The sequence below is a fragment of the Sphaeramia orbicularis genome, unplaced genomic scaffold, assembly GCF_902148855.1.
Source record: "Sphaeramia orbicularis unplaced genomic scaffold, fSphaOr1.1, whole genome shotgun sequence".
NCBI lineage: Eukaryota > Metazoa > Chordata > Actinopteri > Kurtiformes > Apogonidae > Sphaeramia > Sphaeramia orbicularis.
This window is the reverse complement of record NW_021941741.1, coordinates 120,037-142,946: the sequence shown is the minus strand read 5'-3', so window position 1 is coordinate 142,946 and position 22,910 is coordinate 120,037. Positions and strand designations below refer to the sequence as shown.

General features: G+C 42.1%; 1 protein-coding gene across 1 annotated transcript in view; it reads right to left on the bottom strand.

The window, feature by feature from the left end:
- Positions 1–470: 470 nt before the first annotated feature.
- The window catches only part of LOC115416917 (neurexin-3a-beta-like), a 52,484-nt gene continuing 30,044 nt past the window's right edge, over positions 471–22,910 (bottom strand). The window contains exon 7 of the mRNA XM_030130790.1: positions 471–1,281. Within this exon, the coding sequence (XP_029986650.1) occupies positions 971–1,281 (311 nt within the window). The 3' untranslated portion in view covers positions 471–970. The remainder of the gene's footprint in view (positions 1,282–22,910) is intronic.

The window sequence follows — 22,910 nt, the reverse complement described above, 5'->3', positions numbered from 1 at the left end:
CAATTTTCCTATCTGTCATCATTGAGACATTTTTGAAAAAATTCATTAAAAAAAATTCCAAACGACTCTGATTCTCCTCCAATCGGATCCACCTGTAGCTTAGAACAATCTCTTGTATGTGGAACTAAATTGTCCACATCCACTGTGGAATGTGGACTCTGTGGACATTTACACTGAACATTGAAAATCCCATTTTCCATTAGAACTCAACAAATATTGATTGGAATTGAGTATAATTGGACAGACACATGACTGGTACCAAGATTCAACTGTTTCTGCTGTATGGAACAACCTGGAAACTGTTGAATTTAAACCGAAATAGTTGATCCACACATGCACACCGTTCGTTCGGGGGTGCTTGACGGAGGTTTGCGTTCTCTGAACACTTGGTTTCTTTTCTTGATTCTCTTTTGTTTTTTTGCTAAAAGCAAAAGTAAGTAAAGACACCACACTTGTATTATGTATAAACCTTACAAATGTCGTCATATTCTGATACAGTCCTTTTGTTTTTGTTGTTGTTGTTTTAACTTTTACAATGATTGTGTGTCCTTGACCCCCTCTCGATAAGCACTATATGTTGCTTACATGCTGAAAATCGTCAAGAATATGAGCCTTTTGTAAATAGCAATTTTACAAAGAAAAGTGTTTGTTTCTTGTTTTTTTTTTTTTGTTGTTGTTTAATGCCAAGGATACCATTTGCTCTAAAAGTCACTTAGGAGAATGACGTAGAGGTGTGACATATTTCTATAGTGATAACGTCTTTGACCAGATTGGTCAGGAGGAGTACAGTCTCTACAGATGCTAGTTGGCCTTCTGGTTTATGCTTACAACAGTAAGTTTATATTACAGTGCATGTCATCAGTTCAACTACTCAGCACAGTATTAGTTCATGTTCCATGTTATACCATCATTTGTCAAAGCTCCTCTTAAGGAAACAGTTCGGTAAGCGTCCTCTGGAAGTTTGGGTCGCTCACACATAGTACTCCTTGTCCTTGTTCTTGTGCTTCTTGCTGCTGCTGCTGCCTTTGGCGCTCTGCTGTTTGTCCTTCAGAACGGCGCCGTTGCTCTGCACGGCCGAGTTGGTGATGTAGTTCCTGCTCTCGTCCACCTGGTAGGAGCCTTCGTCCCTGTTCCTGTACTTATACATGGCGTACAGGAGGATGAGGATGCACAGGGCGGCGGCCGCCACTATTCCGATGACCATCCCGGTGGTGCTGCTAGATTCACGGACCACTTCCGAGGGCCCCGGAACTCGCCCGACGCCCGCTTCTGTGGGGAGTGCTGTGGGTATATTATGGAACATGTGGGGAGGTTATTAATGGGGCCCCTCTGTACCTCAAAGGATGTGGGCAAATGGAAGCAACGCTAGGTACTCGATGTTTGTTTGTTTGGCCGGTAGCAGTGTGGAGGCAGAGGTGGCGGTGGTGCGGCTCTGGTCGGCTGTTTGTGCTTTGGTGGTAGACGTAATTCCTACCACGGCTGGAGACTGACCCTGTGTTTGGTCTAAAAGTCTGTAGCCCACCTTCAGAGGCCGACGTAGACAAGGTCTTAAAAGTGTTAGCGGGGGAGAATCTTCATCATCAGTAGGGAGCAGCTTTGACTTGAATGCTTTCCCAGAGCCATACCCCGATCTCACCAAGCCTTCATCATCACAATCATGGCCGCCTCGGTCCGACAAGCCAGGTACCCGCACCTCAGCGGCCTTGGACAGGGACTCTTTGGTGGTCTCAATAATGGTAGGTAGGTAGGTAGGTAGGGGTGGGGGGGTGGGTGGGTGGAAGGGGGGATGGAGGGTGCACGAGAAGCTAACGTGGGCTAATGCTAATGGATCCTCAGATACTGGGATGACTAATTCACCTCCTGGGGTTGGAGACACAACGGGTAGATGGGTTAGACCAGGTTCAGAACAGGACCAACAGTCAAGTGTCCACTCTTCTACTTCCCAGAACAGACCCTGCACTGTTCATCCCAGTCAACTTTTTGAATGGAAACGTGTCACATATGGTTAGTACAGCTAAATGAACTTGGTTGCTAATTGTGCAACTTTGAGCATTTGTCAGAATTCAAGATGGTGTCCTCCGCTATCTTGAATTTTCATCAATTTTCAACTTTTGTTCTCGTTGACAAAGAAAGTGGTGTAATCTGTGGTCTGGTAGGTTTTCCAGGATGGGGAGTCCATTTGTGAAGTCATGTTTTTGGATACAGGTCAAATCAGAGGTCAAATCTGGAATGGGAATTAAATGATAGGAACAGATCCACTTCAACCAGATATTGAAAAGACTGCGTCGACCAAGTGTGACAGCATTTTTTTTTTTTTTTCAAACGTTGGTTGTCAGTACATGTAGAAACAAGCCAGGGGAACGTTTGGTTCGACGTCACAATAAAAGGCTTTGTCAGTCTGTGGAAACGGAGATTATTCTGATTGATTGAATTTGACAGCATGTGACTTTGTGTGTGTGTGTGTGTGTGTTTGTGAATAAAAATCTGGAATAATTGACAATAATGAACGATTACATGTGACTTGTTGCGTCTTTTCAATATGTGGTTGAAGTGGATCTGTTCCTATAATTTAATTCCCATTCCAAATTTGACCTCTGATTTGACCTGTATCCAAAAACATGACTTCACAAATGGACTCCCCATCCTGGAAAACCTACCAGACCACAGATTACACCACTTTCTTTGTCAACGAGAACAAAAGTTGAAAACTGATAAAAATTCAAGATGGCGGAGGACGCCATCTTGAATTCTGACAAATGCTCAAGGTTGCACAATTAGCAACCAAGTTCATTTAGCTGTACTAACCATATGTGACACATTTCCATTCAAAAAGTTGACTGGGATGAACAGTGCAGGGTCAGAACCATGGACACTGGACTAGAACGCTGCCACGCTGCCACTGTAAAGCCACACTCATGCAAAGAAGACGCAACAACAGAACAACGTTTATGCCAGGGGTCTCAAACATGCGGCCCGGGGTCCAAAACCAGCCCACCACAGGGTTACATCCGACCCATGGGATGAATTTATGAAATGCAAAAATTACACAGAAGATATTAACAATCATTTTAGTTCAGGTTCCACATTCAGACCAATATGATCTAAACCAGGGCTGTCCAACTCCTGTTAGTTCAGTTCCATATTCAGTTAAATTTGATCTGCAGTGGGCCGGACCAGGAAAAGAAGAACAGAAGAACCGAGAATAATGACAACTCCAAATTTTTTGTCTGTTTTTTAGTGTAAAAAAACAAAACAAAACATTAAATTATGAAAATAATTACTTTTATAAACTATCCAAAAAAAACCCAGTAATTTAAATTTAAAAAGTAAGAAAATTTATTGCAATTTTCTCAGTCTTCTTCCTCCACTTCTCATTAGTCCATGTGCATTCTGGATCAGATCTCCAAAGACACTAAACACTGAGGAACAGGAAGAAAAGAGTTCAAACTGGACTGAATTTAATACAGACATTTCAGGTTGGACACATTTGTTCAGGTTAGTCACATTTTATTGGTACAGGAGAGTTTGGAAATGGAAAGAGTTTCACAATTTAATGGGATTTTTTTGCACTAAAACAAAGGGGGGAAAAATTAAGTTGTTAGTTCTATTTTTTTTTTTTTTTTGGCTTAATTCAAGATGTTTGTTTAACTTAATTGAATTTTTATTTTATTTTATTTTATTTTTTTTATTTTTTTTTGCTTAATTGAAGTTTTTTTTTTTTTACTTAATTGAAGACATTTTTGTTTAATTCAAGATTTTTCTACTTCATTGAAGATTTTTTTTTGGCTTAATTCAAGATTTTTTGCTAAATTTGAGATTTTTTTGGGCTTAATTCAAGATTTTTTTGCTTAATTGAAGTTTTTTTTGCTTAATTGAAGATTTTTTTATTTAATTTAAGTTTTTTGTTTTTTTTGTGCTTAATTCAAGATTTTTTTTAAACTTAATTGAAGATTTTTTTTGCTTTATTCAAGATTTTTTTTACTTAATTGAAGATTTTTTTTGCTTAATTGAAGTTTTTTTTTTGCTTCATTCAAGATTTTTTCCATAATTCAAGCAAAATTTTTTTTGCTTACTTCAATTCAAGACTGTGGAATTTTTGCACTTGGCAAAACATCCCAGGGGCTGAACTGGACCCTTTGGGGGGACACATTTGGCCCCTGGGATGCATGTTTGACATCCCTGCTTTAATGTCTTTGTTTTCAATCCAGCTCTGTGAACAGAACAAATATGTTGAACTCCAACATCAGGTGAAACAGTTTGACTGGCACAAACACTTCGAACACAACATCATCACAGTCAAACATCCACAGTCACCTACAGTTCCATCCACAGTCACCTACAGTCACATCCACAGTCACCTAGTCACATCCACAGTCACCTACAGTCACATCCACAGTCACCTACAGTCACATTCACAGTCATCTACAGTTCCATCCACAGTCACCCACAGTCACATCCACAGTCACCTACAGTTACATTCACAGTCACCTACAGTCACATCCACAGTCACCTACAGTCACATTCACAGTCACCTACAGTTCCATCCACAGTCACCCACAGTCACATCCACAGTCACCTACAGTTACATTCACAGTCGCCTACAGTCACATCCACAGTCACCTACAGTTACATTCACAGTCACCTACAGTTACATTCACAGTCACCTACAGTCACATTCACAGTCACCTACAGTCACATTCAGTTACCTACAGTCACATTCACAGTTACCTATAGTGACATTCACAGTCACCTACAGTTACATTCACAGTCACCTACAGTCACATTCACAGTTACCTACAGTTACATTCACAGTCACCTACAGTCACATCCACAGTCACCTACAGTTACATTCACAGTCACCTACAGTCACATCCACAGTCACCTACAGTCACATTCACAGTCACCTACAGTTACATTCACAGTCACCTACAGTCACATCCACAGTCACCTACAGTTACATTCACAGTCACCTACAGTCACATCCACAGTCACCTACAGTTACATTCACAGTCACCTACAGTCACATTCACAGTTACCTACAGTTACATTCACAGTCACCTACAGTTACATTCACAGTCACCTACAGTCACATTCACAGTTACCTACAGTTACATTCACAGTCACCTACAGTTACATCCACAGTCACCTACAGTTACATTCACAGTTACCTACAGTTACATCCACAGTCACCTGCAGTCACATCCACAGTCACCTACAGTCACATTCACAGTCACCTACAGTCACATCCACAGTCACCTGCAGTCACATCCACAGTCACCTACAGTCACATTCACAGTTACCTACAGTCACATCCACAGTCACCTACAGTCACATCCACAGTCACCTACAGTCACATTCACAGTTACCTACAGTCACATCCACAGTCACCTACAGTCACATCCACAGTTACCTACAGTTCCATCCACAGTCACCTACAGTTCCATCTACAGTCACCTACAGTCACATTCACAGTTACCTACAGTTACATTCACAGTCACCTACAGTTCCATCTACAGTCACCTACAGTCACATTCACAGTCACCTACAGTCACATCCACAGTCACCTACAGTCACATCCACAGTTACCTACAGTTCCATCCACAGTCACCTACAGTTACATCCACAGTTACCTACAGTCACATTCACAGTTACCTACAGTTACATTCACAGTCACCTACAGTTACATCCACAGTCACCTACAGTTACATTCACAGTCACCTACAGTCACATTCACAGTTACCTACAGTTACATTCACAGTCACCTACAGTTCCATCTACAGTCACCTACAGTCACATTCACAGTTACCTACAGTTACATTCACAGTCACCTACAGTCACATTCACAGTCACCTACAGTCACATTCACAGTTACCTACAGTTACATTCACAGTCACCTACAGTTACATTCACAGTCACCTACAGTCACATTCACAGTCACCTACAGTCACATTCACAGTTACCTACAGTTACATTCACAGTCACCTACAGTTACATTCACAGTCACCTACAGTCACATTCACAGTTACCTACAGTTACATTCACAGTTACCTACAGTTACATTCACAGTCACCTACAGTCACATTCACAGTCACCTACAGTCACATTCAGTCACCTACAGTCACATTCACAGTCACCTACAGTTACATTCACAGTCACCTACAGTTACATCCACAGTCACCTACAGTTACATTCACAGTCACCTACAGTCACATTCACAGTTACCTACAGTTACATTCACAGTCACCTACAGTTCCATCTACAGTCACCTACAGTCACATTCACAGTTACCTACAGTTACATTCACAGTCACCTACAGTCACATTCACAGTCACCTACAGTCACATTCACAGTTACCTACAGTTACATTCACAGTCACCTACAGTTACATTCACAGTCACCTACAGTCACATTCACAGTCACCTACAGTCACATTCACAGTTACCTACAGTTACATTCACAGTCACCTACAGTTACATTCACAGTCACCTACAGTCACATTCACAGTTACCTACAGTTACATTCACAGTCACCTACAGTCACATTCACAGTCACCTACAGTCACATTCAGTCACCTACAGTCACATTCACAGTCACCTACAGTCACATTCACAGTCACCTACAGTCACATTCAGTTACCTACAGTCACATTCACAGTTACCTACAGTCACATTCACAGTCACCTACAGTCACATTCACAGTCACCTACAGTCACATTCAGTTACCTACAGTCACATTCATAGTTACCTACAGTCACATTCACAGTCACCTACAGTCACATCCACAGTCACCTACAGTCACATTCACAGTTACCTACAGTCACATCCACAGTCACCTACAGTCACATCCACAGTTACCTACAGTTCCATCCACAGTCACCTACAGTTACATCCACAGTCACCTACAGTCACATTCACAGTTACCCACAGTTACATTCACAGTCACCTACAGTTCCATCTACAGTCACCTACAGTCACATTCACAGTCACCTACAGTCACATCCACAGTCACCTACAGTCACATCCACAGTTACCTACAGTTCCATCCACAATCGCCTACAGTTACATCCACAGTCACCTACAGTCACATTCACAGTTACCTACAGTTACATTCACAGTCACCTACAGTCACATCCACAGTCACCTACAGTCACATTCACAGTTACCTACAGTCACATCCACAGTCACCTACAGTCACATCCACAGTTACCTACAGTTCCATCCACAGTCACCTACAGTCCATCCACAGTCACCTACAGTCACATTCATAGTTACCTACAGTCACATTCACAGTCACCTACAGTCACATCCACAGTCACCTACAGTCACATTCACAGTTACCTACAGTCACATCCACAGTCACCTACAGTCACATCCACAGTTACCTACAGTTCCATCCACAGTCACCTACAGTTACATCCACAGTCACCTACAGTCACATTCACAGTTACCCACAGTTACATTCACAGTCACCTACAGTTCCATCTACAGTCACCTACAGTCACATTCACAGTCACCTACAGTCACATCCACAGTCACCTACAGTCACATCCACAGTTACCTACAGTTCCATCCACAATCGCCTACAGTTACATCCACAGTCACCTACAGTCACATTCACAGTTACCTACAGTTACATTCACAGTCACCTACAGTTACATCCACAGTCACCTACAGTTACATTCACAGTCACCTACAGTCACATTCACAGTTACCTACAGTTACATTCACAGTCACCTACAGTTCCATCTACAGTCACCTACAGTCACATTCACAGTCACCTACAGTCACATTTACAGTTACCTACAGTTACATTCACAGTCACCTACAGTTACATCCACAGTCACCTACAGTCACATTCACAGTTACCTACAGTTACATTCACAGTCACCTACAGTTACATTCACAGTCACCTACAGTCACATTCACAGTTACCTACAGTTACATTCACAGTCACCTACAGTCACATTCACAGTCACCTACAGTCACATTCAGTCACCTACAGTCACATTCACAGTCACCTACAGTTACATTCACAGTCACCTACAGTTACATTCACAGTCACCTACAGTCACATTCACAGTCACCTACAGTCACATTTACAGTTACCTACAGTTACATTCACAGTCACCTACAGTTACATCCACAGTCACCTACAGTCACATTCACAGTCACCTACAGTCACATTCACAGTTACCTACAGTTACATTCACAGTCACCTACAGTTACATTCACAGTCACCTACAGTCACATTCACAGTTACCTACAGTTACATTCACAGTCACCTACAGTCACATTCACAGTTACCTACAGTCACATTCACAGTCACCTACAGTCACATTCACAGTCACCTACAGTCACATTCACAGTCACCTACAGTTACATTCACAGTCACCTACAGTCACATCCACAGTCACCAGCAGTCACATCCACAGTCACCTGCAGTCACATCCACAGTCACCTACAGTCACATCCACAGTCACCTACATGCTCAGGTGTGTTATTTCTGGGCTTTGGGTGTCTCTCTCACACACAAACCAGCCCAACCATGGGTTTTTTTTCAGCTGTCAGTTTGTACATGTAGCAGAAGGTCTGAGACCAAACCCAGACTGGATTTAAGACCAGACCCAGACTGGGTTTAAGATCGGACCCTGACGGGGTTTAATACCAAACCCAGACTGGGTTTAAGAGTGGAGCAGATTACAGATGAAAGACTGGGTTTGGGAGTCAGACCAAAGGGTCCAATGGCCCAGACAGGGACGACTGGGTACACTGGTACGGTACTAGGGTACTAGAATACTATAGTATTGCACCTAAGGGTATTAGGGTACTGGGGTACTAGGGTACTGCACTGGAGGGTACTAGGGTACTAGGATACTGTGCTGGAGGGTGCTAGAGTACTAGGATACAATACTGGAGGGTACTAGGGTACTAGGATACTATGCTGGAGGGTACTAGGGTACTATGATACTATACTGGAGGGTACTAGGGTACTAGGATACTATACTGGAGAGTACTAGGGTACTAGGATACTATACTGGAGGGTACTAGGGTACTAGGATACTATACTGGAGAGTACTAGGGTACTAGGATACTATACTGGAGGGTACTAGGGTACTAGAGTACTGTACTGGAGGGTATTCTGGAAGTACTAGTACCAGTAAGTGTAGCAGTTGTTTTATTTGTGTCAGTTTGTCAGTTTTCATCTCCTTTAAGCTGCAGTCGTTTCTGTACAGACCTTTGACCCCCTTTGACCCCCTTTGACCCCCTTTGACCTCCAGGACCTGCAGTCCTTTTACTGTTTGGAAAAACAGCTCCATGTAGGAACTGGACAGCGTGTGCATTGGCTCCGCCCACCCAGGATGAACGTTGAACCTCCTCAGACCCAGATAATGTCAGCAGTACCAGCTGTTTGGGGGTTTTATTCAGTCAGTGCCTGGACTGGAAACATCAGGATGCAACAGTTTTTTCAGATGCAGTTTTTAATTTTTTCTAGAATGTCCTTTGTGGTGGACAGTTTTCTTTTCTTTTCTTTTTTTTTTGTATAAAGTTGTGAAACTCTTGTCCACAAATGTGGGTCTGAGGAGGTGAATGTTGTTCACCGTCAGTTTTATACAAAGTGCATCTCACAAAAACCGTTAGAAAGAGAACACAGACCAACAAACAAACATAGAGGGTCAACTTACATCAACAATTCCCCCACATGATTTAGGCATGGAGAAAGGAATTTAAAAAAGCAAAAGTTGTGTAAGAATGTCGACTATAGCCACGGATCTTTTATTTTTTACTGTATCATCAGAGATTATGCTTTTATCCTTACACAGATGGTAACAGGGAAGCAACAACACAAACATCCACACCACATAACATAAAAAAGAATCATCATAATTCTGTTTCTGATGTTCGGATTTTTCCCGATAAATAAATGATATTTGTTCTTATAAAAAACATGGTATGTACAGTTGTTGTTTTTTTCCCATTTCACTATAGACTTCAATAGTATCTAAAAATCTATTCATATTGGTGACAGTTTTGTGCTTCGACTGTCATGTGTTCTTCATTGTGGAATGGATGACTATATCTGATCAACTCTAAGACAAAAAAGTCGGAAGGGTGAGGCAGAGGGGCGGGACCTACGAACATACTACAGAGGAGATGACAGTGATGATGGTGACAGTGTGAGTCAGGTGCCATGTCCATGTAAAGGCAGAACCAAGCGGTCGGGCGGCATTAGAGCTTTTGGCTGTAAGGAAGGGATGGGGATATACAAACAATGAGCATATATATACATGCCCATCCACAGAAAAGAAGAACACACAACTCTGCAACACTGACAAAGTCTGACAAAACCCTAAACTGCAACTTCTTACACATGCAACGTCATTTGGTTCAAAAATTTGTCCTAAAAAAAGAAAAAAAGAATCAGGAAATAGAAATAGACACATGTTTTTGGTCCAAAGTAGGTTTAAAAAAAAAAAAAAAAGATCTGAGAAAGGGACGTGGATGTGGAACTGCTTCACCTGGGGAAGGATGGGGTGGTCCGAAAGCAAAAAGAGTAATAGAGTAATACACTGTAAAAAAAAAAAACAACAAAAAAAAAAAACAACAGCAATATAAAATACTGTTAAATAACGGAAAATAACCATCTCATAAAAATTTTCCATAATTAAAATAGTTTTTGTCCTAAGTTTACATGAGTTTTGCATACTTTTTTTTTTTTTTTTTTTTTTTTACTTTTTAATGTTTAATAAAGAATATTTAGATGTATTGAAAAAATCAAATTATATATATATATATATATATATATATATATATATATATATATATATATATATATATACATATATAATTTTCAATGAGACCAAGTTGTACAATCCACTGATAAAAATTGTATTTTGACAGTTTATCAGTGGTTAATTTAAGATTTTTTTTTTTTTTCTTAATTCACAATATTTTGGTCAATTCAAGATTTTTTTTACTTAATTCAAGATTTGTTTTTTTTGCTTAAATCAATTTTTGTTTCTTAATTCATCATTTTTTGCTTATTTCAAGTTTTTTTTTTTTTGCCTAATTCAACATTTATTCCTCTATTCAAGATTTTTCTTTTTTTTTTCTCAATTCAACATTTTTTAATCAATTACGTAGTCAATTAACAAGCCTTGTTAAACTTACAGAACAAATACTTCTTTTACGGTTAATTGTCAGAAAATTTTCTAATTTTATTATTATTATTTTATTTTATTTTATTTTTTTTTTACGGTATTAAATTTGAAATTAACAGTTTAATCTCATGAATAGAAAAGAAATATTTGTGAAATCATGATACATTTGCAAATGTATTTTAACTGTATTTTTCTGTGAAAAAAGAAAAAAAAATCTTTAAAAATGGAAATTTTGCAGTTACTCACAGCTACAGTTTTTTAATGTTAGTTTACATTTGACATGTAAAATCACAGTCTGGTTTTGTCATTTCATTGATATTTTACTGTATCTTAAAAATACAGAAAAAAAATCTATAACATAAAAAGTGCAGTGAAAATTCTGTTAAATTACTTTTTTTTTTTTTTTTTTTTTTTTTTTTACAGTGCAACAGTCTTTCCAGATGCAGTTTTGAAAATGTTTTTATGGAATGCCCTTTGTGGTGGACAGTTGTTGTTTTTTGTGTTTTTTTTGTATAAAGTTGTGAAACTCTTAAAACACACACACACACACACACACACACACACACACACACACACACACACTGAAGTAGTTCCAAATCCAAAAGGTGTCAAATTACAGAATAGAACACACTAATAAATATTAACTGATTGTAAAAAATCTGAATGAGCCCAAAAACCATAATCAGAACCAAAAAATGCAATTTATCAATAATTGGATTAATACAAAAAAAAGTATGAGCAGCTAAAAGTATAAAAATGAAAATGTTTCAGATGAAGGTTGAAGCTGTTTCAGACTCTGCACACACTGATGCACACAATAGAAAACAGACAGCCAAAGAGAGAGAGAGAGTCGCTCGCCCTCACGTAACTGCACACATGTTAGTGTTGAAACGCGACCTGGACGTGATGGCGGTGTACGGCGGACACGCCCACACTGCCGCCGCCGCCTTGGCCCAGTAGTCCAGTGTCCATGGTTCTGACCCTGCACTGTTCATCCCAGTCAGCTTTTTGAATGGAAATGTGTCACATATGGTTAGTACAGCTAAATGAACTTGGTTGCTAATTGTGCAACCTTGAGCATTTGTCAGAATTCAAGATGGCGTCCTCCGCCATCTTGAATTTTTATCAGTTTTCAACTTTTGTTCTTGTTGACAAAGAAAGTGGTGTAATCTGTGGTCTGGTAGGTTTTCCAGGATGGGGAGTCCATTTGTGAAGTCATGTTTTTGGATACAGGTCAAATCAGAGGTCCAATTTGGAATGGGAATTAAATGATAGGAAAAGATCCACTTCAACCAGATATTGAAAAGATGCAACAAGCAACAAGTCACATGGAATCGTTTATTATTGTCAATTTTTCCAAATTTTGATTCACATTAAAAAAAAACAAAAAACCACAAACTCAGGTGCTGTCAAAATCACGCAATCAGAATAATCTCAGTTTCCACAGACTGACAAAGCCTTTTATCGTGACGTCAAACCCAGGGCTGTCAAACATGCGTCCTGGGGCCCAAATGCGTCCCCCCAAAGGGTCCAGTTTGACCCCTGGGATGTTTTTGCCAAGTGCAAAAATTCCACAGTCTTGAATTGAATTAAGCAAAAAAAAAAAAAAAAAAAAAAAAATTTGCTTGAATTAAGGAAAAATCTTGAATTAAGCAAAAAAAAAAAAAAAAAAAAAAAAAACAAGTAAAAAAAATCTTCAATTAAGACAAAAAAATCTCAAATTTAGCAAAAAATCTTGAATTAAGCCAAAAAAATCTAGAATTAACAACTTATTCTTTTTTTCTTTGTTTTAGTGCAAAAATATCACATTAAATTATGAAAATATTTCCATGTCCAAACTCTCCTGTAACACTAAAATGTGAATAATCTGAACAAATATGGACAACCTGAAATGCCTAAAGAAAAATTAAGCACAATTTTAATAACTTAAAATTGTAATTATTAATAAATCATTTTTCTTCCTGTTCCTCAGTGTTTAGTGTCTTTGGAGATCTGATCCAGAATGCACATGGACTAATGAGAAGTGGAGGAAGAAGACTGAGAAAATTACACTACATTTTCTTATGTTTTTTTATTTAAATTTCAGGGTTTTTTTTTTTTGTTTTGTTTTTTTGGGGTTTTTTTGGATAGTTTATAGAAGTAAGTATTTTCATAATTTAATGTTTTATTTACACTAAAACAAAAACAAAAATGTGCAGTTGTCATTATTTGTAGGTTCTTCTGTTCTTTTCCTGGTCCGGCCCACTGCAGATCAGATGGAACTGAACTAACAGGAGCTGGACAGCCCTGCTAGCATTTCATTCACATTTAAAATTTGACCTCTGATGTGACCTGTATCCAAAAACATGACTTCACAAATGGACTCCCCATCCTGGAAAACCTACCAGACCACAGATTACACCACTGTCTGTGTCAGTGAGAACAAAAGTTGAAAATTGCTGAAAGTCCAAGATGGCGGAGGACGCCATCTTGAATTCTGGGAAATGCTCAAGGTTGCACAATTAGCAACCAAGTTCATTTAGCTGTACTAACCACATGTGACACACTTCCATTCAGAACGTTTACTGGTATGAACAGTGCAGGGTCAGAACCATGGACACTGGACTACAGGAGGATGGGGCTTTTGTTTTTGTTTGAGTCCGACTGCAGGATGTTGATGCATGCTTAAAGTAAGTTGCATTTAGGGGAAGTAGAAAAAAAAACAAAAAAAAAACCAGCAAGACTGAAAAAGGAGGTGGAGCCTGTGTCCCCGCCCCTGACTTACACACCAGCACCACAGACTACGCCCACCGGCACCACAGACCACACCCACCTACCCCCGGGTCACGGACCTCCACTTCAACCACAGACCGAATGTGGGTGGGACAGAGTGGGGCAGGGCGGGACGGGGTGGGACGGGGCGGAACAGGGTGGGACACGGTGGGGAAGAGTGGGGCAGGGTGGGGACAGGGTGGGACATGGTGGGGCAGGGTGGGACATGATGGGACAGGGTGGGGCAGAGTGGGACAGGGTGGGACACGGTGGGACAGGGTGGGGAAGAGTGGGACAAGGTGGGACACAGTGGAACAGGGTGGGGCAGAGTGGGAAAGAGTGGGACATGATGGGAGAGGGCGGGAAACGGTGGGACATGGTGGGACATGGTGGGACACAGTGGGACAGGTTGGGAAACGGTGGGACAGGGTGGGACATGGTGGGACACAGTGGGACAGGGTGGGACACAGTGGGACAGGGTGGGAAACAGTAGAAAACGGTGGGACAGGGTGGGAAACAGTGGGAAACGGTGGGACAGGGTGGGACAGGCAAAAAAGACAAATACAGACAGAAACACAGACATCCAATGGCTGTGTGAGCTGTGCTTTAGCCCCGCCCCCAAGGCTCTGACTCCGCCCATCCACTCATCCAGTCTGAACCAGCGGGGGTTGGGGCTCCATGACCCAGTTCAGTCCACTGGACCAGGACTCACACAGAACCAGTTCAAACAGTCCCAGTCTGTTCTAGAGGATAGGCCTGGTTTGGACATGTGACCACACCCCTTTAATGACCCCCCCCCCCCCCCCTTTAATGACCCCACCCACATGAAAATATTAAAGCTGTCAGATCAGACTGGGTGTGTCGGACACAGGTGGGACACAGGTCAAAGGTCGAACTGAACCAACACAGAAAAGAAGAAGGGAAAAAAAAAAAAAAAAAATATATATATATATATATATATATATATATATATATATATATATATATATTTTTTTTTTTTTTTTTTTTTTTTTTTTTTTTTACAGTGTAAACATGTGTTCCCCATTGTTAGTTGTATGTGTCAGATGCAGTTTGGTCCAGTGTCAATAATGAGTGCTCCTCTGAACCATGGCTGCTTTAAAGCTGATATGTGTAAAACTGAACTGAACCCTAACCCTAACCCTGTTCCTAACCCTAACCCTGTTCCTAACCCCTCTGTACTAAACTGGACTACAGACCCCTCACTACCTGAACACCACTGGACTGGACACTAACCAAACTATGGACACTTCAGAGGGTTAGGGTTAGGGGTTAGGGTTAGGGGTTAGGGGTTAGGAGTCAGGTTAGGGTTAGGGGCTTAGGGGTTAGGGTTAGGGGTTAGGGGTTAGGAGTCAGGTTAGGGGTTAGGGGTTAGGAGTTAGGGTAGGGTTAGGGGCTTAGGGGTTAGGGTTAGGGGTTAGGGGTTAGGAGTTAGGGTAGGGTTAGGGGTCAGGGGTTAGGGTAAAGGATTAGGGGTTAGGAGTTAGGGTAGGGTTAGGGTTAGGGGTTAGGAGTTAGGAGTTAGGAGTTAGGGTAGGGTAAGGGTTAGGGGTTAGGGGTTAGGGGTTAGGAGTTAGGGTAGGGTTAGGGGTTAGGGTTAGGGGTTAGGAATCAGGAGTTAGGGTAGGGTTAGGGGTTAGGAGTTAGGGTAGGGTTAGGGGTCAGGGGTTAGGGTAAAGGGTAAAGGATTAGGGGTTAGGGTAGGGTTAGGGTAGGGTAAGGGTTAGGGGTTAGGAGTTAGGGTAGGGTTAGGGGTTAGGGGTTAGAGGTTAGGGGTTAGGAGTTAGGAGTTAGGGTAGGGTTAGGGGTTAGGGTTAGGGGTTAGGAGTTAGGGTAGGGTTAGGGTTAGGGGTTAGGAATCAGGAGTTAGGGTAGGGTTAGGGTTAGAGGTTAGGGGTTAGGAGTTAGGAGTTAGGGTAGGGTTAGGGGTTAGGAGTTAGGGTAGGGTTAGGGGTTAGGGTTAGGGTTAGGGTTAGGGGTTAGGAGTTAGGGTAGGGTTAGGGGTTAGGGTCAGGGGTTAGGAGTTAGGGTAGGGTTAGGGTTAGTGGCTAGGAGTTAGGGTAGGGTTTGGGTTAGGGGTTAGGGGTTTAGGGTTAGGGGTTAGGAGTTAGGGTAGGGTTAGGGGTTAGGGTAGGGTAAGGGGTTAGGTCTTAGGAGTTAGGAGTTTGGGTAGGGTAAGGGGTTAGGGGTTAGGAGTTAGGGTAGGGTTAGGGGTTAGGGTTAGAGGTTAGGGGTTAGGAGTTAGGGTAGGGTTAGGGGTTAGGAGTTAGGGTAGGGTTAGGGGTTAGGGTTAGGGGTTAGGAGTTAGGGTAGGGTTAGGGGTTAGGGTTAGGGGTTAGGAGTTAGGGTAGGGTTTGGGGTTAGGGGTTAGGGGTTTAGGGTTAGGGGTTAGGAGTTAGGGTAGGGTAAGGGGTTAGGTCTTAGGAGTTAGGAGTTTGGGTAGGGTAAGGGGTTAGGGTCAGGGGTTAGGAGTTAGGGTAGGGTTAGGGGTTAGGGGTTAGGGTTAGGGGTTAGGAGTTAGGGTAGGGTTAGGGGGTTAGGGGCTAGGGTTAGGGGTTAGGGGTTAGGGGTTAGGGTCAGGGGTTAGGAGTTAGGGTAGGGTTAGGGGTTAGGAGTTAGGGTTGGGTTAGGGGTTAGGAGTTAGGGTAGGGTTAGGGGTTAGGTTAGGGTTAGGGGTTAGGAGTTAGGGTAGGGTTAGGGGGTTAGGGGCTAGGGGTTAGGAGTTAGGGTAGGGTTAGGGGTTATGAGTTAGGGTAGGGTTAGGGGGTTAGGGGCTAGGGTTAGGGGTTAGGAGTTAGGGTAGGGTTAGGGGGTTAGGGGCTAGGGTTAGGGGTTAGGGGTTAGGAGTTAGGGTTGGGTTAGGGGGTTAGGGGCTAGGGTTAGGGGTTAGGAGTTAGGGTAGGGTTAGGGGGTTAGGGGCTAGGGTTAGGGGTTAGGGGTTAGGAGTTAGGGTTGGGTTAGGGGGTTAGGGGCTAGGGTTAGGGGTTAGGGGTTAGGAGTTAGGGTAGGGTTAGGGGGTTAGGGGCTAGGGTTAGGGGTTAGGAGTTAGGGTAGGGTTAGGGGGTTAGGGGCTAGGGTTAGGGGTTAGGGGTTAGGAGTTTGGAGTTAGAGTACCATACCATACCAACTTTATTTATAAAGTACTTTAAGAACTTTACAGCTGGCCAAAGTGCCGTACACCAAACATAAAACTAGGAATTAAATAAGTAAATAAAACTAGTGAACACACAGGGTGTTAAATGGGCAAAGAACAACACAATACAAACATCATAAAAAACAAAGACAAGTTAAAATCTGTTAAAAACAGCATTAAAAAAACAGACATGTCACTCACTGATTAAAAGCTAATGAGAAAAAAGTGTGTTTTTAAATGTGATTTAAGGGGGTTAGGGGTTAGGAGTTAGGGTAGGGTTAGGAGTTAGGTTAGGGTTAGGGGTTAGGGATTAGGAGTTAGGAGTTAGGGTAGTGTTAGGAATTAGGGGTTAGGGGTTAGGAGTTAGGCTAGGGTTAGGGATTAGGGGTTAGGGTTAGGGGTTAGGAGTTAGGCTAGGGTTAGGGATTAGGGGTTAGGGTTAGGGGTTAGGGTTAGGGGTTAGGGGTAAGGAGTTAGAGTAGGGTTAGGGATTAGGGGTTAGGGGTTAAGAGTTAGGGTAGGGTTAGGGGTTAGGAGTTAGGGTTGGGGGTTAGGGGTTAGGAGTTAGGGTTAGGGGTTAGGAGTTAGGGTTAGGGGTTAGGAGTTAGGCTAGGGTTAGGAGTTAGGCTAGGGTTAGGGATTAGGGGTTAGGGTTAGGGTTAGGGGTTAGGGGTAACTCCTAACCCCTAACCCTACCCTAACTCCTAACTCCTAATCCCTAATCCCTAACCCCTAACCCCTAACTCCTAACCCCCAACCCCTAACCCTAACCCCTAACCCTACCCAAACTCCTAATCCCTAACCCCTAACTCCTAATCCCTAACCCCTAACCCTAACCCCTAACCCTAACCCCTAACCCTACCCAAACTCCTAATCCCTAACCCCTAACCCCTAACCCTAACCCCTTACCCTAACCCCTAACCCTACCCTAACTCCTAACTCCTAATCCCTAACCCCTAACCCTACTCTAACTCCTAGGGGTTAGGGGTTAGGGTAAAGTTCGGGGTTAAGGGTTAGGGTTAGGGTTAGCCTAACCCTAACCCTTCAGACAGTTCTGAACAGTCTGATGATGAAAAAAGACCAAAGTCAAGAACTTCAAATTTTTTTTTTTTTTTCATTAAGATTCTGAATCAAAACAAATGAAAAAACTGTAGTTTTCTTTTTCAAATGAAGGTGAATAAATGAAGAAGGTGGAACTACTGTGATTTGAACCATTTATTATGATTTACATTAACATCAGGAAACAGAAGGATTTGGTCCAGATTTCTGAGCTGTTCACCCTAACCCTGTTCCTAACCCTGTTCCTAACCCTAACCCTGTTCCTAACCCTAACCCTGTTCCTAACCCTGTTCCTAACCCTAACCCTGTTCCTAACCCTGTTCCTAACCCTGTTCCTAACCCTGTTCCTAACCCTAACCCTGTTCCTAACCCTGTTCCTAAGCCTAACCCTGTTCCTAACCCTAACACATCTTTGGGGTTTCCAAAACCTGTTCCATCATCACAGCTACAGGAGGAACCCACAGCAACAGGAAGAAAAAATACAAACAAACTAAAACTGTATGAATATTACAGAGACAACAGAAGCCATGCTAATGATGGTACAGTGTGAACAGCTGCCAGTTAAAGACAGAAAGAAAGAAAGAAAGAAAGAAAGAAAGAAAGAAAGAAAGAAAGAAAGAAAGAAAGAAAGAAAGAAAGAAAGAAAGAAAGAAAGAAAGAAAGAAACTCCAGACCCTGGTCCTGCAGACCAGTCCAGTCCTTCTTACAGATACCAGCTTTAACCCATGTATATGGTTGAATATTTTTAGGCCACAGTTTCCTTGATGTTTTTTTTCCATGTCAATCAAATTCAATCACAAACACATTCCATAAGATGGCATTAGGACCCAAACCCTAACCCTGTATAATAAAGTGTTTGGCTGTATAACCCCTAACCCTGTATAACAAAGTGTTTGGCTGTATAACCCCTAACCCTGTATAACAAAGTGTTTGGCTGTATAACCCCTAACCCCGCATAATAAAGTGTTTGGATGTATAACCCCTAACCCTGTATAATGAAGCGTTTGGCTGTATAACCCCTAACCCTGTTTAATGAAGCGTTTGGATGTATAACCCCTAACCCTGTATAATGAAACGTTTGGATGTATAACCCCTACCCCTGTATAATGAAGCATTTGGATGTATAACCCCTAACCCTATTTAATGAAGCGTTTGGATGTATAACCCCTAACCCTGTATAATGAAGCGTTTGGATGTATAACCCCTAACCCTGTATAATGAAGCGTTTGGATGTATAACCCCTAACAATGTATAATGAAGCGTTTGGATGTATAACCCCTAACCCTGTATAATGAAACGTTTGGATGTATAACCCCTACCCCTGTATAATGAAGCATTTGGATGTATAACCCCTAACCCTATATAATGAAGCGTTTGGATGTATAACCCCTAACCCTGTATAATGAAGCGTTTGGATGTATAACCCCTAACCCTGTATAATGAAGCGTTTGGCTGTATAACCCCTAACAATGTATAATGAAGCGTTTGGATGTATAACCCCTAACCCTATATAATGAAGTGTTTGGATGTATAACCCCTACCCCTGTATAATGAAGCGTTTGGATGTATAACCCCTAACCCTGTATAATGAAGCGTTTGGCTGTATAACCCCTAACAATGTATAATGAAGCGTTTGGATGTATAACCCCTAACCCTGTATAATGAAGCGTTTGGATGTATAACCCCTAACCCTGTATAATGAAGCGTTTGGATGTATAACCCCTAACCCTGTATAATGAAGCGTTTGGATGTATAACCCCTAACAATGTATAATGAAGCGTTTGGATGTATAACCCCTAACCCTGTATAATGAAACGTTTGGATGTATAACCCCTACCCCTGTATAATGAAGCATTTGGATGTATAACCCCTAACCCTATATAATGAAGCGTTTGGATGTATAACCCCTAACCCTGTATAATGAAGCGTTTGGATGTATAACCCCTAACCCTATATAATGAAGCATTTGGATGTATAACCCCTACCCTGTATAATGAAGCGTTTGGATGTATAACCCCTAACCCTGTATAATGAAGCGTTTGGCTGTATAACCCCTAACAATGTATAATGAAGCGTTTGGATGTATAACCCCTAACCCTGTATAATGAAGCGTTTGGATGTATAACCCCTAACCCTGTTTAATGAAGTGTTTGGATGTATAACCCCTAACCCTGTATAATGAAGCGTTTGGATGTATAACCCCTAACCCTGTTTAATGAAGCGTTTGGATGTATAACCCCTAACCCTGTATAATGAAGCGTTTGGATGTATAACCCCTAACCCTGTATAATGAAGCGTTTGGCTGTATAACCCCTAACCCTGTATAATGAAGCGTTTGGCTGTATAACCCCTAACCCTGTATAATGAAGCGTTTGGCTGTATAACCCCTAACCCTGTATAATGAAGCGTTTGGCTGTATAACCCCTAACCCTGTATAATGCCATCTTATGAAATGAGTCAAAGCTAAAGAAGTGGACGATAGACTTCAACAGAGAACCCACTCACATCAAACACACACAGACAACAGGACAAAAGAAAGACAGAGTACACAAGGAGTCGCTGCGACCGCAAAAACAAAAAACAAGAAAACAACAATGAAAGTGAATGTTTATCATGTGACCGAGTGAAATCAAAAGAAACAGGAAATGGATTTAACGAACAAAAGTCATGTGATTAAAAAACCCCCACAGAAATAAAAAGAAACAAAACCCTAAAGGAAATGATCTGTTTGAACAAAGCTTTGTACGCCATCCACACCGAAGAGTGAACGGGAGGAGGAGTGAATGGGAGGGGTTAACGGGAGGAGTTAAAGGGAGGAGTTAACGGGAGGAGTGAACGGGAGGAGTGAACGGGAGGAGTGAACGGGAGGAGGAGTTAACGGGAGGAAGAGTTAACGGGAGGAGTTTAACGGGAGGAGTTTAACGGGAGGAGGAGTGAACGGGAGGAGTGAACGGGAGGAGGAGTTAACGGGAGGAAGAGTTAACGGGAGGAGTTTAACGGGAGGAGTTTAACGGGAGGAGTTTAACGGGAGGAGGAGTGAACGGGAGGAGTGAACGGGAGGAGTTAAAGGGAGGAGTGAACGGGAGGAGTGAACGGGAGGAGTTACAGGGAGGAGGAGTTAACAGGAGGAAGAGTTAACGGGAGGAGTGAACGGGAGGAGGAGTTAACGGGAGGAAGAGTTAACGGGAGGAGTTTAACGGGAGGAGTTTAACGGGAGGAGTGAACGGGAGGAGGAGTTAATGGGAGGAGTGAACGGAGGAGGAAACGGGAGGTAACGGAGTAATGAGAATTACTGGGAGTTAAGAGGAGTTAAGGGGAGTTAGCAGAGTTAAGTGGAATTAGTGGGAGTTAGCTGGAGGTAACAGGAGTTAACGAAGTTAACGAGAATTAACAGGAGTGAGCGGAGTTAGTGGAGTTAGCGGGAGTAAACAGGAGGTACGAAGAGTTAAATGGAAATCAAGGGAAGTTAGTGGGAGTTAGCCTGACTTAACGGGAGTTAGTGGGAATTAATGGGAGTTAGCAGGAGTTAACTGACTTAACAGGAGGTAGCGGGAGTTAACAGAGTTGACAGGAGGTAGTGGGAGTTAAGGGGAATAAATGGGAGGTAGCGAGAGTTAACGGGAGTTAGCGAGCAGTAGCGGGAGTTAAGAGGAGTTAACAGGAGTTAATGGGAGTTAACAGGAGGTAGCACGAGTTAATGGGCATTGAGAGGAGTTAACAGGAGGTAGCGGCAGTTAAGAAGACTTAACAGGAGTTAATGGGAGTTAGCGGTAGTCAGTGGAGCTAATGGGAGGTAACAGGAGTTAACAGAGTTCAGAGTTCAGAGTTGACATACGGAGCAGCCTAAAGGAGGACGATGGAACAGTCGAATTAAAGGGAATACTTAGGTTAAGTTAAGGGCTCATTCCAGTTCCATTGTGTTGATGGCACAGAAAACTTTGTTGCTTGTGCTTTTATTTGACAAAGGAAATGCAAAAGTTTCCTTTTTCAAACCCTTGGAACAAATCTGTTCCCAGATCTGAAGGAAGCGTTGTGTGTCAAAGGTCAAAGGTCACAGGTCATGCAGGATGAAGCCCAAATACAAGCATCAGATAGTTCATGTCCAGACCATGGAAGCTCTACAGAACATTTAGAGGAGTGGACCCACATGGGTTAGGGTTAGGGTGAGAGGAGTGACCCCCCATGACCCCGGGTAAGGGTCAGGGTTGGGTTCCAGGGTCAGGGTTAGGGTACGGGTCCAAACACAGATGCAGTCTGGGTCAGAATGGGGTGAATTTCTGTGTAAATTCATGACAGACGGCTGAATCAAAATGAACTTGGTTGCTAATTGTGCAACCTTGAGCATTTCTCAGAATTCAAGATGGCGTCCTCTGCCATCTTGAATTTTCATCAGTTTTCAACTTTTGTTCTCGTTGACAAAGAAAGTGGTGTAATCTGTGGTCTGGTAGGTTTTCCAGGATGGGGAGTCCATTTGTGAAGTCATGTTTTTGGATACAGGTCAAATCAGAGGTCAAATTTGGAATGGGAATTAAATGATAGGAACAGATCCACTTCAACCAGATGTTGAAAAGACTGCGTCGACCAAGTGTGACACTGTTTTTTTTTTTCAAACATTGGTTGTCAGTACATGTAGAAACAAGCCAGGGGAACGTTTGGTTCGACGTCACAATAAAAGGCTTTGTCAGTCTGTGAGATTATTCTGATTGACTGAATTTGACAGCATGTGACTTTGTGTGTGTTTTTTTTTTTTTTTTTTTATGTGAATCAAAATCTGGAAAATTTGACAATAAT